The sequence below is a fragment of the Dromaius novaehollandiae genome, chromosome 4 (assembly GCF_036370855.1).
Source record: "Dromaius novaehollandiae isolate bDroNov1 chromosome 4, bDroNov1.hap1, whole genome shotgun sequence".
Classification (NCBI taxonomy): Eukaryota; Metazoa; Chordata; class Aves; order Casuariiformes; family Dromaiidae; genus Dromaius; species Dromaius novaehollandiae.
Window position 1 is genome coordinate 83,568,573 of NC_088101.1, and position 13,324 is coordinate 83,581,896.

Consider the following 13,324-nt stretch of genomic DNA (forward strand, 5'->3'; position numbering starts at 1 on the left):
TTTTGAATGTGCATACTCACATGCTTAAGTGGTGGAAACAAAGGCTAGGAAAAAAAAGGTTGAAAATCAGCCTAAAGTCGCTCGAAAAAACTGAAGTACTGTTAGTGTAAGAAAAATCATCTAGCAATTCCGAGAGTGTTATCTTTGACTTAGAAAAAGCATTGAGATTGTCGAAAAAAAGTTGGAACTTTGCATCACTAATAGGACACGGGATAATCTGTCCATCCCTGGACGAAGCTTCATCTGTGAGCCTCCTCTTCCAGACAGATCCCTGACGAAGGTCTTAACAGAAAAACTTCTCCGCTTTCTCTGGGCCAGCTTCTTTTCTTCTTCATGCATATATTCATTCTTTGCCCTGCTAAAATAATCGAGCAACAAAGTCTTAACTTGCAAGATTGCTTGAAGGAATTTTTATAGAGTGAAAGGAAATGCATTGCCTTATTTCACTTATAAGCCTTCAACATAGATTCGTATTGGGAGGGGTTGATTTTAAAAAAAAACACACATTCTCTCTTCTTGCTTGAAAATCCAATTGAAATATACAGTTTTATATGTAGAAATGTCAGTTGGGGGCTATAAATATAGATCTTCTCTATTAAACTCAAGTTTCATAGAGACACAAAACTTGTTTTGGTCATCTTTATTGGGGCAGATATAATGCGAGAGATATAAAAGTATCTACTCAGTAGTTTTGTCTGTGTGGGATTGTTTCCTGTGCCACATTTTCATTTGGTCCAGCTCTTTTTAAAATGTAAAAGAACTGAACTATTGATCAGTATTTCACAATCTGAAGACACAGTAGCAAGAAAATACTGGATCAAAGGCAATCTGTGCTGAGCTTTATCCCCTACTTCCTTATTATCAAAGCATTTGTTCAACTTTAAGTATATGAATATTGTCATTTATATGCAGCAAAGCGCTTTAACTTTAATGATGTAATTGAGATCACGGGGGATTAAGGAGAAGAAAATGCTATGTATGAATAATGTACTCAGTGATTCTACTACATGCAGGTCTCATTTCTTCGACCCACCCAAAACCCCTATTTCTTTGCAGTAGTATGTCTTGTCCAGTAGCTGGGTGACCTAGAATACACAGATACTTTAATACTTCTTTTCACTTTCTAATTCTTAATTTAATAAATAAACCAATAAGGACAAATAATTTTAAGAAAACTATTCTGAAAATGTGTCTAAAAGTTCTCAGGCTTTCTATGTTTTCTCTGACTTCTTAATCCAGATATTGGTTGTTGCATTTGCAAGAAGAAGAAAATTACAAAAGTGGACCATTTTGCTAACACTTTTTTTGTTGTTCATTAGGATGGGAAATAAGCCAAACCTTTTTCTCTAGCCTTCACCCCAGGTATATGTCACCCCAGATCCTTTGGTTGCCAACCCTGTCCACCACTTCTTTACTTGTCCACAGGTCATTCTTTCCCTCCCCCATCATTCCTAGTTTAAAAAGTCTTGCATTGTAAGTGCAATATGAAGATTAAAATTTTCGAAGTTGTATTTATTGCTTAATGACTTCCCTTTTCTTTGCTTGCTTTTGAATTGGATAGTTTATCACCTAAGATTGTTAATTTTCTTTAATTCTGAAATATTGGCTAGTTATTTACTATCTCGCATTTTTGAGTGCTCAGTTATGGTAGTGTGGAAGTTTGTTTATCTCTTTTCAAAAAAAAAATCAGAAGGCTTGATCGCCTATTAATTTAAAATATCAACTAATACCATTCATTTGGCAGTGCCATATAAAGAAGGGAGGTAGAAATGCTGGAATTAGAGACAAAAATATCCAGTGTTCTTAACTGGTTCACAATTAATTATAATTAATGCTAAGTACAGAAATGTAAGAGGGGAAAAAAACCCCATAATATTCAACATGCTTGATGCAATAGGAATAGAAAATATATTCCTTTAATACCAGAGGTTACAGGAATATGTTTGGTACCTATATGTTTGGTTTGCGGGCCTAGGTGATACTCACGAGAAACTTATGTGGCTTTCTGATGCAAGGGTATCGGCTTCCAGCCTAGTTCTCCATCACACCACACTGGTGATATGAGTTCCATCAAGCCAGTGGAGGACTGGCTGTAGTGAACGAAAAAATCCACACTCATTTCATCCTTTTGTGCTTACACTTCATATTAGATTTAGAGGTCTTAAAGATCTGCAAGCCTTCAAGACAGTTAAGTCTGTGGGATGAATTCTTGGTTGGTGTAGTCAATGCAATTATCACTGTGACAACTACAAAACTTTGCCAATGAATTCCACAATTTACTTGTGTAAAAAAAAGTACAATCATTTGTTTATTTTAAACTTGCTGTTTAATAATTCATTGTGTCACCCATAATTCTTGAGTTGTAAGGTCTGACGATTACTTGCTCCTTATTTACTCATCTTGCAGCCTCACCATTGATGACCTGAAAGAAACTGGAGACTCTTACCTTATTTAGTCTCTCCTTACATGAAAGTAATTCCAGACTTCTAATCTTCCTTCTCATTTTTCCCTGTATGTTTCTATGCTCTAACCTTTCTTCAGCTGAGTTGAAAAGAACTGCATGAAGTATTCAAACATAGGCACATCCCTTATGTACAGTATCATGTAATGATATCTCCTTCTTTTTTAAACCTTTTCTCAGCAGTCTTGACATAGTATTGGCATTATTATATGCCCTCAGCACTTAACTGATATGTCCTGATGTATTTTCGGGTCTTGTTTTCATGTGCATTCAACACTAAATTTTATCATTTTACCACAAAGATATTCAGGGCAGAGATGGTCCCTTCAGATGGCAAAGAATCCATCCTAAAATAGGAGTCGAACTCAAGTGAATTCAGTAGACAGTATTATTGTGGGTTTTACTTTCAGAGACTCTAATCTTCCTTAGCATTTTGCAGACAATGCCACTATTTTTGTTGGAAAAAAAAAGAAAGACTGCTAATGGATTCCTTGTATTACAATCTTCCTACTTAGCCAGAGAACTTTAATCAGTGGAGATTCTACAGGACACATTAATAGATCGCACTGCCTATATTCTTTCCTCTAAACACCTCTAACTTTGAGATGCCTGCTAAAGCATCATATAATTTTGAAGCAAACATTCAGTCAATCCATCGCAGTTCTAGACTTGTAACACTTGCATAGACGCATTAATACTTTTATTTGGGGTTAATTGTCAGTTTTAATACGCCATACTTAATTGAGACATTTCTATTTGGCTTTTATTTGCTATTTTCACCTTTAACTTTGCTATTCATCCTCTGACTCCATGGTTTCATTCTGTAAAGATCCTAATTACTTTTAGGGAGCTTATTGGTATGATAAGTAATGCTAATCTACTTCAGACTACAGTGCATTGTTGGGAAAGCTCTTTAAGGATGTACCCATGTCTTCTAATGTGGTTCAATGACAAGAGAACAAAGAATCTCCAGTTCTGATTGCGATACCTTTACACCATTCAATACAACTAAATGAAGCAAAAATCATAATCTGCTAAAAAGCTTCTGAGAGTATATTTCTTCATACACATTGGTTGGGAGGGTCACAGTATGTTATTTGGTACATTGCTGTTCTGAGGAATAATCAGCATGAGACAAGCATATGACCTCCTCTCTTAAAAATACTCTGCAGGATATACATGTCATTTATGACATTTCTCACTTTTCTTACACTGTTTCAAATCCCTTATGAGGTCATGGATGCTCTCTTAAGTTGTTATTATTTAGTTACTAGCAAAATAAATACATACTCATTGCTTTACTTTCAAATATACCAAGACCTTTTCATAATGATAATACAATCTATGCCGTTCAGCCAACCGTTGGGGCTAAAAGCAAGTAAAAGTAGATACTGCATTTTTCTGTGCAATGTTTTTTATGCAGTGCTGTACCACATGGCACAAGTAGATTATTTCCAAGGTTCTTAGATATCAAGCTTACAAACTTAATAAATTGAACTGTCTTCATGCTGTTTCTGAGGTGTTGTTTCATTCTTTTCTGACACATCTTACGACAAGCTATTCAAAGGCAATTTTTTCTCAGTTATCTATGAATTGAGTAAGTGAGTATTCAAACAAAGAATTTCATTGCATATTTCACATGTATGTCTCAGGTAAAGATTTAAACTCTGTTTTTAACTCAGTGACCATGTTTCATTATCCTGGTTGTAAAAAATGAGAGAATGAGTGTAATACTGTTTTTCCTTCACAAAAAAAAAAAAAGGAAGCATAAGGCAAAATCAATCACTGTCTACCTTGCAACTATGATGCAGGATAAATATACACACCTTAAAAAAGACAAGCCATTTTGAGGATTCCAAGGTTAAATGAGTTTATTGAGTTAGTGGTTACAATGGTATGTTAGATACCTGTAATCCAAACTACACCTACATATTTGCCTCTAAATTCTCACATTTTCCGTGTCTCTACACATTCCACCACCAGGTCTTCTATTACTAATATAATAATCATAATCATAATCATAATAATCATAATCATAATATAAAAGGCAATGTCAATCACCATATTGTGCTTCATACTCCACCATAAGGAATTCAATTGGCAAAAGTAAACCTCTGTTCATATTAATGGGATTAATTGAAATGTGAGCGATCATAACACTACTAGAATATAAAGAACAAAATATGGTTTAAAAGAAGCATTTTTAAGATGAGTTAGTTTTCAACCGTTTTAAAAATCCACATACTATACTGAAGATGACTTAAAAGTTATATCATTCAATTATTGGGCCACACATTTAAGCATATTGGCTAGTACATTTTTGCACTGGAACAGAAGCAATACAAGCTTTATGGTCTACCATTACAATTCCATTTTTTCACTTAATATACCTGCCAACCTAATGTTTCTTGCATGCATACAAATTTCTGGGTTTAGACTTGAATTTATTATTTAACCCACACACACCCCTGTGATGCAAATTCTTTGGCCAATTTAATGCTATAGCCTAGTTTAAAAAGTAAGCTTGGAATAGCTCCATTTAACATCAGAAGAGAACGCCCTAAATTTTGGTGTCGCAGAAAGTTAGTTACATTAATAGAGTCTCAGGTTGCATGCAAATTGACACTGCTTTGTTAGTCCCCCCCACCCCATGCCAGACGCATACAAGTCGGCAGGTATGCATACAAAAAGAATATAAAACCCTCCTGCTAAAGCTTAGTGTTTTAGAATGAATCCATAGCTTTAAATTCACTTAAGGCCTGTACAGGGGAAATATGTTTCTTCTGGGACCCTCTTCTCACTCTTGTCTGATATTCTTCTGGTTTTTCTCTCTTTACTAGAGGTTTCTTCTCAGGGGCCTTCATCTTCCAAGACACAACTGGTGAGTTCACTGCAGCAGTGCCATAGACCTTCTGATACTTAGTAGAAGCCACATAGGACGCTTTCACTGTAAGGACCACAGCGTTCATCAGATTTTTAGCTGCCTGGATGAGAGAAGTGGCACTGTCCAGCTATGAATAGAAAACAAAATGAAATACAGCAGAGTTACTCCACGGCTGGATCACTAGAGCATCCCCCGACTGAAGCCCAGACACTCTCAGATCTCATTAAGCAAGAAATGAACACTCCCCCTGAGGAATAATCAAGTGGCTGGTAGGAACAAGAAACAGGAACAACATGCACCAAACTGTAAAGGGAAGACTGTGGTACCTCACATCAACTTTTTAAATAATTAAAAGGAAAAACTTGTGCTGGCTTTTTTCTTTCTCTCTCTCTCTCTTTTTTTTTTTTTTTTTTTTTTCCTGTTGATTCTTCTGTGGGTGAATATTCAGCTGGATCTTTTTTTTCACAAAAAAGTGACTCCTTGCTTAAACCTTTAAAAATTTACTTTTAACTGTCAGAAACAGCAAAATAGGTCAACAGGGATTTTCCCATGTATTCAGGTTTGTTCTAATTATTCCCAGTAAGCCCAAGATAACACACCCAACGATATCTACAAGAACAGTTTAAGGCCAATGCTGCGCTTGTTAGAGAATCCCATCTGAAAAGATGAAAGAAGATTCTGAAACCCCTAAAGAGCTAAAAAGATGAAACGGTTAACTGCACATTATTCCGGTTATAGTAGTATGCAAGATATTCATGTTCATGAAGAATTTTACCTAGTGATTAGTAGGGCTTTTTGTAAACATACCCTTGCATTTTTCCCATGCACAAGTCTGCTGAGGTGCCCATGCCCTATGGAGGTAATGGGCCTCAGGCACTTGTTGACCTTCAAACCTTTGGGACTTCCAGACAATAAACTTTCATCATACACTCAAATCAAGTACATGCACATGTACCTGGCCCAATTTTTCAAAGTATTTAAGCAGATAAAGGGTCTTCCAAAGCAATGTCTCGGTGTTCCAAAATACGAATCAAGCACTTGACAAGTTCAGCTAGGCACCATCAAATAGTAGCTGCTAAAAAATATGGCCCAAAGTGCTGTAGCAACCTAGGATGTTCAATTATTCCTTTCACAGAATATGAAAAAGTGGGATATACTCTTTGTGATAAAGCCTCTCAGTTCTACCATACAAGCTATCTTAATCTTCTGTAAGTCTTTCCTAGTTTGTAGGAACTATTTTAGGTGCAATATTATTTTAGCTCTTTAATTCTACCCCACTCCCTCTGTAAGCTCTAAGCTATTTTTAATTGGTATAAAAGGCCCCATCTCCTTCCAAACCTTCCCTGCTCCATCTTTTGGGACTATATGATTCTCTAACATAAAATTTAAGCAATGTAACCAGGCCAAATACTCATGAAGCAATAACAAAACCTTGTTTGTTAGCAACTGTACTGTTCCTCAAGTATTTTGAATCATTAACAGCGAGTTCAGAATATAACTGCAGGAGAAACATCTTTCTGAAAAGTAGGTGTCATATGAAACAAGAACAAGCTTCACAGAAAGCCTGTACCTGGAGGCACATTCATCTGTAGGCTTACCTGTTGTTCTTGAGTTCCTGAAATGTGGCGTTATATCCATTATTATTTATTAAATACACAAAAAGTTAGACACAGATAAGTGAAGAACAGAAAAAAGTTATAATGATTTTCATGTACTTGGTGCCATTCCCTGAAATGCATAGTTAATTGCCTGTCCCCAGTAAATATTTTTCCTCAGGACTAATTTGTATATTCTGTTAGTAAAAGAAACAAAGTTAAAAGATGGAAAATTACATTATGTGGCAGAAACATGCCTGTTCAATAGGCAGTAATGAAATATAATTCAGTATAGTGTTATTCTGTAACCACACTACTGAATGATTTATAATGTAATCTGTATATTTGTTGGCAAATAACAGATCATACTCTATTAAATTAGGATATTTTAATTTACTGCAGAGATCTACAATCAAACATTCATTGTTAAATGGTTCTTTTTGAAACACTGGAGCATTGATATTGAAAATAAAGGGACACCATCAAACAGTATTTACTTCATAATCAATGTGGATAAACTGACTGGATCAAGCATATATTGTATATTCCTATGAATCCTCTTTTTTACATTTGACTTATACTAAGGAACAGAATGATTAAAGGAAGCATTCTGACATGAAGAGGCACCTAAATTAGATGCTTAAATCCATATAAAGGAGGTGATCTACATTTTTAAAGCATTAGTAATTTTATAGAGCTTATAGAGAAGGACGTGTGTAAGCATGTGTACTTTTACAAGATTGGATATGGGTTGCAGTGATGCCTTTTAAGAAAACTGCATTAAGTATTTTGATGCCATTTTAATTACCTCTAGTTCCAATCTGTTGTTATAGTAGAAGAGAACCATTATTAATGCAGTGTTAACATGCGGATACTTGTCCTTGTTCTTAATACTCATCCATATTCTAATATGCTTTCAAGTCTTGGAATCAGAAAAGAGCCATAAAAAACCCATACTAGTATTAGAACATGAGTGTTCTCCAAAATCTGCTGGTAACCATCCCACGTATCCAATTTGTCTACCTAACCACTTCCACTGATTTCCTTATTGCCTCCAGCTCCTTGCTTATACTCTGGCTCAGTAAAGAGGAATTAAACTGAATGAGCACCATTTCAATTAACATTTAGATCTTACTACACCACTGCGTTCCTCCAGGTTTAAGCTGTGTTTTGCAATCAGCAGAACTACAGTGGCACAGAGCTGCAATGAGGCAGCAGTGAATCAAACCCTTGGTGTGTTATTTTTTCCCAAGTCTGGGCACAGAAACATAGATGCTTTTCCAAACAGATAATGTTAATACTAAAAAAAAAAAAAAAAAAAAAAAGGAAATTAACATTTTAAATAAAAGCATCACTAGGAAATTCCTGCACAGTATAGAAGGCAACCTTCACTCCCTAGCACTGGTTAGGGAATTATGAATATCACGATAGCCTTTCTGTGCTAATAGCCAACACAGCCTTTGACTAGCTATGCAAGTAATAGTATTCTGCTACTTAGGTTTCTTTACAAATAAGTTTGCCTCCAATTAGGAAGAAAGCCATCTTATACATGAGAGAGAAATTTCGGTTACCGGGCCATAAAACTTCAAGAACGAAGAAGGTTGGGGACAGATCCAGAATCCTTAAAGAACCTGAGAATCACAGCACTGGTCACTTATCCTACTTAAAACAGCCATCTACCAAGGGAAGACATAAATCATTCAGAAAAACATTTAAAAGATTTCACTACGAGCTAACTCTGCCATTAATGAATGCAAGGTTAGAACACGGGAGCAGCAGAGCCTATTATCTGCCAAGAAGGTAATTTCAGTCTTTTTTTCTTGTTTTTTTTCAAAAAATCCGTAAGGCTTTGAGGGGGTTTTGAACTGCCTATAAGCCGTGCTGCCTTTTCCCTGCAATATATGCAGAATTTTCCAGAGTCTTGTTGTAATAAGGATTTCTTGCTTCTTTTACATACACACATAATCTGAATAAAATAACTGACAATTACAATACCAAAATAGCTGGAGAAACAGCAGAGAATAGAACTGGAAAATATTCTCCTTAACAGTATAGCAAATGAAAAGAGATGCTTTCCCTGCATGGTAACACAACTGTAATGGGGAAGAATTATATCGCAGCTTTTAGAAAGGAGAAAATTTAATTTCCAGAGATTATCCTAATCGGAAATACACTAAAAAAGGAAGGGAAATAGAGACAAACATTCTTTATTTCCAGTAAGCAAGGGCATAGTATGGGTTGTTTTAAAAGATCTGGTTAAGGAGTGTTCTGGATCATTATTGTTGATTTTAATAAACTTTGGAAAATGGGGGAAAACTTCAGAAGAACTGTAGATAGCTGCTAGTCTGGAAATCTTTGAGCAGGCAAAGAGAACGACCTGTGCAAGTATAGGCCAGTTCAGCCGACAGTGCTGCAAAATAAAACACTGTAATGCTGATGAGGGACTCCATAGATGAAGAAGAAAGGGAAAGAAATATGGGTAATGGTAATCAAACAGTTCTGTGGGTAAAAACATTTTCAAAGAAGTAACCTACATCATATTTGGATGTGACTAAACTTTTGTTTGCTTAAAATAATATTGTTGATTTAATTAGACCTTTGAAAGGCCCTTTACTTGGTACCACATGACAGTTTGATTAAAAACTGAACGGACACAAAAGTAACACGGCACACAGAATGATTCCACATTCTCTAACAGCTAAGTTTCCAAAATTACATACGTGCAAAAAAATCATGGCTGAACAGCTACTTTTGCAGTGAGCTCCTGGAGAAACTGGTTCTCAGCTTTACGATCTGAATATTTCTGTTAACATCCTGGTGAAGAATCAGTCAGAACTGGCGACATTTGCAGATAACATAGCAATTGGGAAAGCGGTAAGTAATCAAGAGGACAAGAGATTGATCCATAATAAGCTGGTAGAAACCAGAAATGTAGATTGCTACTTATTTATAGGATAAGGAGCTTTATCCTGGGCAAGAGTGATTCAACAAGGTGTTAGTTATAGGTATAACCCTCTCTAAGTAACAGTGTGGAAAAGAACTAATATGAGCCCTGGGTGTATAAGCAGAAGAACATTAAATAGGAGGTTAAATAGTCATATTCAGGATATCCTGTGTCCATAGTTGTGCAATACTGAGACCTCTTCTCAATACAGGTAGAAGACTGAGAACCTGGAGAGAATTTAAAGAACGTGAAGAACAAAAGACATGTCTTAAAGGAAAGATTCAGGCAGCACAGTGTTTTCCATTAATAAAGTGAACGATTGAAAACTGAGTTGATCGCAATCAGCAAGTACTTGATAACAGAAAGCTGGTAATATTTCAAGTTCAACAGATTAGACAAAGATGTAACACAACCTAATGGCTGGAAGGTGAAGCAGGTAATTTTAGTTATTGATTAGCTGCAAATTTTTAAGAGTGATGGTTATTAATCACAACAACTTGTTAAAGATAGTGATTCTCTCTCTAGAAATTGTGAAATCAGTATTGGATATTTTTGTTTAATATGTATACTCTGGTTTAAGCATAACTATCAGACACTTTGTATGTCCATTATTTTGGGACCCTATGCGTCAGTTATACAGGAAGGCAGCTTATATGATAACAATGGCCCATATCGATTTTGAAATGTATGAATTCAAAAAATGAGTATTAATGATTACTGATGAATAGAGTTTAGTCTGTTTTACTTCCTACAGATTGGTGGGAGCAACTGTCACATATTTATGTTGCAAAAGAACCTGCAACCCTTAGCGTTCTCTTGGTCTGTGTGCCTTTAGGAGATAAAATAGACATTGTCAAGCCCTTCCGGCTCACTGTGAATGCTGGATGCATTCCCTGCTTCTTCTCTATTTGGGAGCAAGACCATGCTTTTGTGGATAGGTGTTGTTGCAGTCGCTACAGCCAAAAGTCAATTAATAGCCCCTAAAGCAACTAAGGTTATATGAAACAATTGCGACCCTGGAGGGTGATTCAGAAATAACATTTTCCCAGGTTACATTTTGGGTGTGTGCCTTATGCAACAAAACATTTTCCTTTCAGCTATGCTGAAGAGTAAATCCAGTCCTACATATATGTATGTAAAATATATATAATAAATAGATCTTCATCATAATACTAATGTCCTACATTTCTGTAGTACATTTCATGCATAAAACATGCTAGTATTAGCGACAGCCAATGCAAGAATGGCTTATTCACTATTCAGATGCACTCACCCCTGCGGTGAAAGACATCTGTTATTTATCAGCACCACTACCCAATGGCTGAAGCTGTATTTCAGTCAGTCATTGGAAAATGTGCATAAGGATTTTGCTAGATTTGGGTCTAACATGAGAAAAGAGAACTATCATATACATCTGAAATCCTGTAACAAGCAAAATGTCATTTCTTAGAATGTAATGCGGTTACAATGGTGTTAAAAAGGGATCTGTGGCTACAGAGAGAAAGTGGGATTATATTTCTCTTTTCCTAGCTATTTTTTTTCCATTTGATTGTAGTTAACTTACTCCTTTAGAGGTGTTGAATTTTTAATTCATTCAGGTGATAGTTGTGTTTTATAGCTGGCCAATCCACTGATTAATTGTCCTCATCTGCATTTTTTCAATTATAGGTAAGTAAACCACAGGGATTCCCATGCCCACTGGGCTATAGTTCACAAAGGCTGAATTTTTATATGGCTCATAGTATCATATCTCTTTCTTACCACAACAGAAAACAGACAAGTATACAAAGAATGATGAGTATCTTCTGTCTTCTATGGAGCATTGCCATTTTAAACACATTTATTGTATAAGGACAGCTTGTAACACGTACATGGGAATTTAATGTTGGAAAGTTGTTTAAAAATAATGTTGGAAAAGTAGATGCCTAATTATGCTGGATTTTGAGTTCAAAGATAAGATGTCTAGTATGAGCCTTAGGTAGGACTCAGACATTTACTTTCTTTTGTTTTAAGCCATCAAGTTTTGCATATGTTTGTTATACTTGTGGAAGTGCCCTTCTGATTTAGACATTATGAAAATGTCGTTTTTATATCAATGGCTGATGTCCCAAACTGTCAGTATTTATACCATGAATGAGCAAGGATGAAAGTCAGTGTTTATCCTTTGAATAAGTTGGGATGAAAGCATATATTTTAACAAATGAAACTGTAAAACATAACATAAGACAACTGGAAATAACTGAAAGTTAATGTTATCTGATTCTTTTTGTGAAATATGATTATTACTGACTTCTCTCCACCCTGACAGGTCCCAAATGATAAAAATATGTTTCTTCCATGTGTCTGCCATAAAGAGGGTATACAATTATTTTGGAATTTCTGATAGATGTTAAAGCTTTTACATTCATCATCTGTATTTAGAGTTAACAAATTAGGTACCCAATACGGCAGCATTACTGCTGTATCACAAGATTTGCAGTTTGCCTTGTAGACATCAGATATAATGTAGGCTACTTCCTATTTATTTATTTATTCCCTATGTTAGCTTAATACATTGTAGCATTTGATTTCACAATTTTCATGGAAAAAAATATTTTGACCTAAAATGAAAAATATATCAGACCCCACTCTTCTTCTTCTCATTATTTGTCACTGCCTAGCAGGGGAAAGACGCTATAACAGTACAATTCACTTTCAACACCAGAAACACTGTAGAGACAAGCAATCATATCCAGGGTCAAATTTTTTAAACCAGGTTGTGTTATCAGTCAGTTTCATGACACAACACCACTTCAAATCTGTCAGACTCTGTTACTGAATTAGGATAGTTAAGGATCAGTCTGAACGCCTAATATCTGGAACAGTTCCACAGACCAAGGGAGGAATCCTGAGTCCATAAAGTCAATGGAGTTTTGTAGATTAGATCAATGAGAACGGGTTTCCACCCCAGGATTTTGCCAGCGCTGTGGGTGAGTATACTGCACTTTTTGCTTTGCTAAGGTTGAATGTAGAAGAATAAATACTTTCTACACCACCCTATGACTGACAAACATCCTCCAGGATGGCTCCAGGTTTCCTTCTTCTAAATCTTCTGCTTCATTCTGCATATATCTTTTGCCTGGAAGACGCCTACAATAAAACTGTCCTGAGAACAATCTTGGACAAAACCGATGACTTTCTATAATGGCTATCACAGTTGCATTACTAATTGTAGCAAAATTAGTAAAATCACAGTTAAATCTTTGAAATCTTTCTGTCACACAGAATGGTTTGGTCTGAATTCTTGGATGATTAACAGGAAATAAACTCTGTTATGACTGATTTGAAGATAGGCTCCTACCTCATCTTCAAGGAGAAGATAAAAATCCTATAACAAAGATGAAGTGCAAACTATATTTAATAGGATAGGCCAGGTCAAACCATAACTAAGACTTTGTAAT

At 35.7% G+C, this 13,324-nt stretch overlaps 1 protein-coding gene across 5 annotated transcripts in view; it reads right to left on the minus strand.

Moving 5' to 3' along the window:
* Positions 1-4,314: 4,314 nt before the first annotated feature.
* Positions 4,315-13,324, minus strand: part of CTNNA2 (catenin alpha 2) — a 466,069-nt gene continuing 457,059 nt past the window's right edge. For all 5 annotated transcript variants that reach the window (XM_064511622.1, XM_064511625.1, XM_064511624.1 and 2 more), the window contains one exon: positions 4,315-5,472. In XM_064511622.1, the coding sequence (XP_064367692.1) occupies positions 5,185-5,472 (288 nt within the window). In that variant the 3' untranslated portion in view covers positions 4,315-5,184. The remainder of the gene's footprint in view (positions 5,473-13,324) is intronic.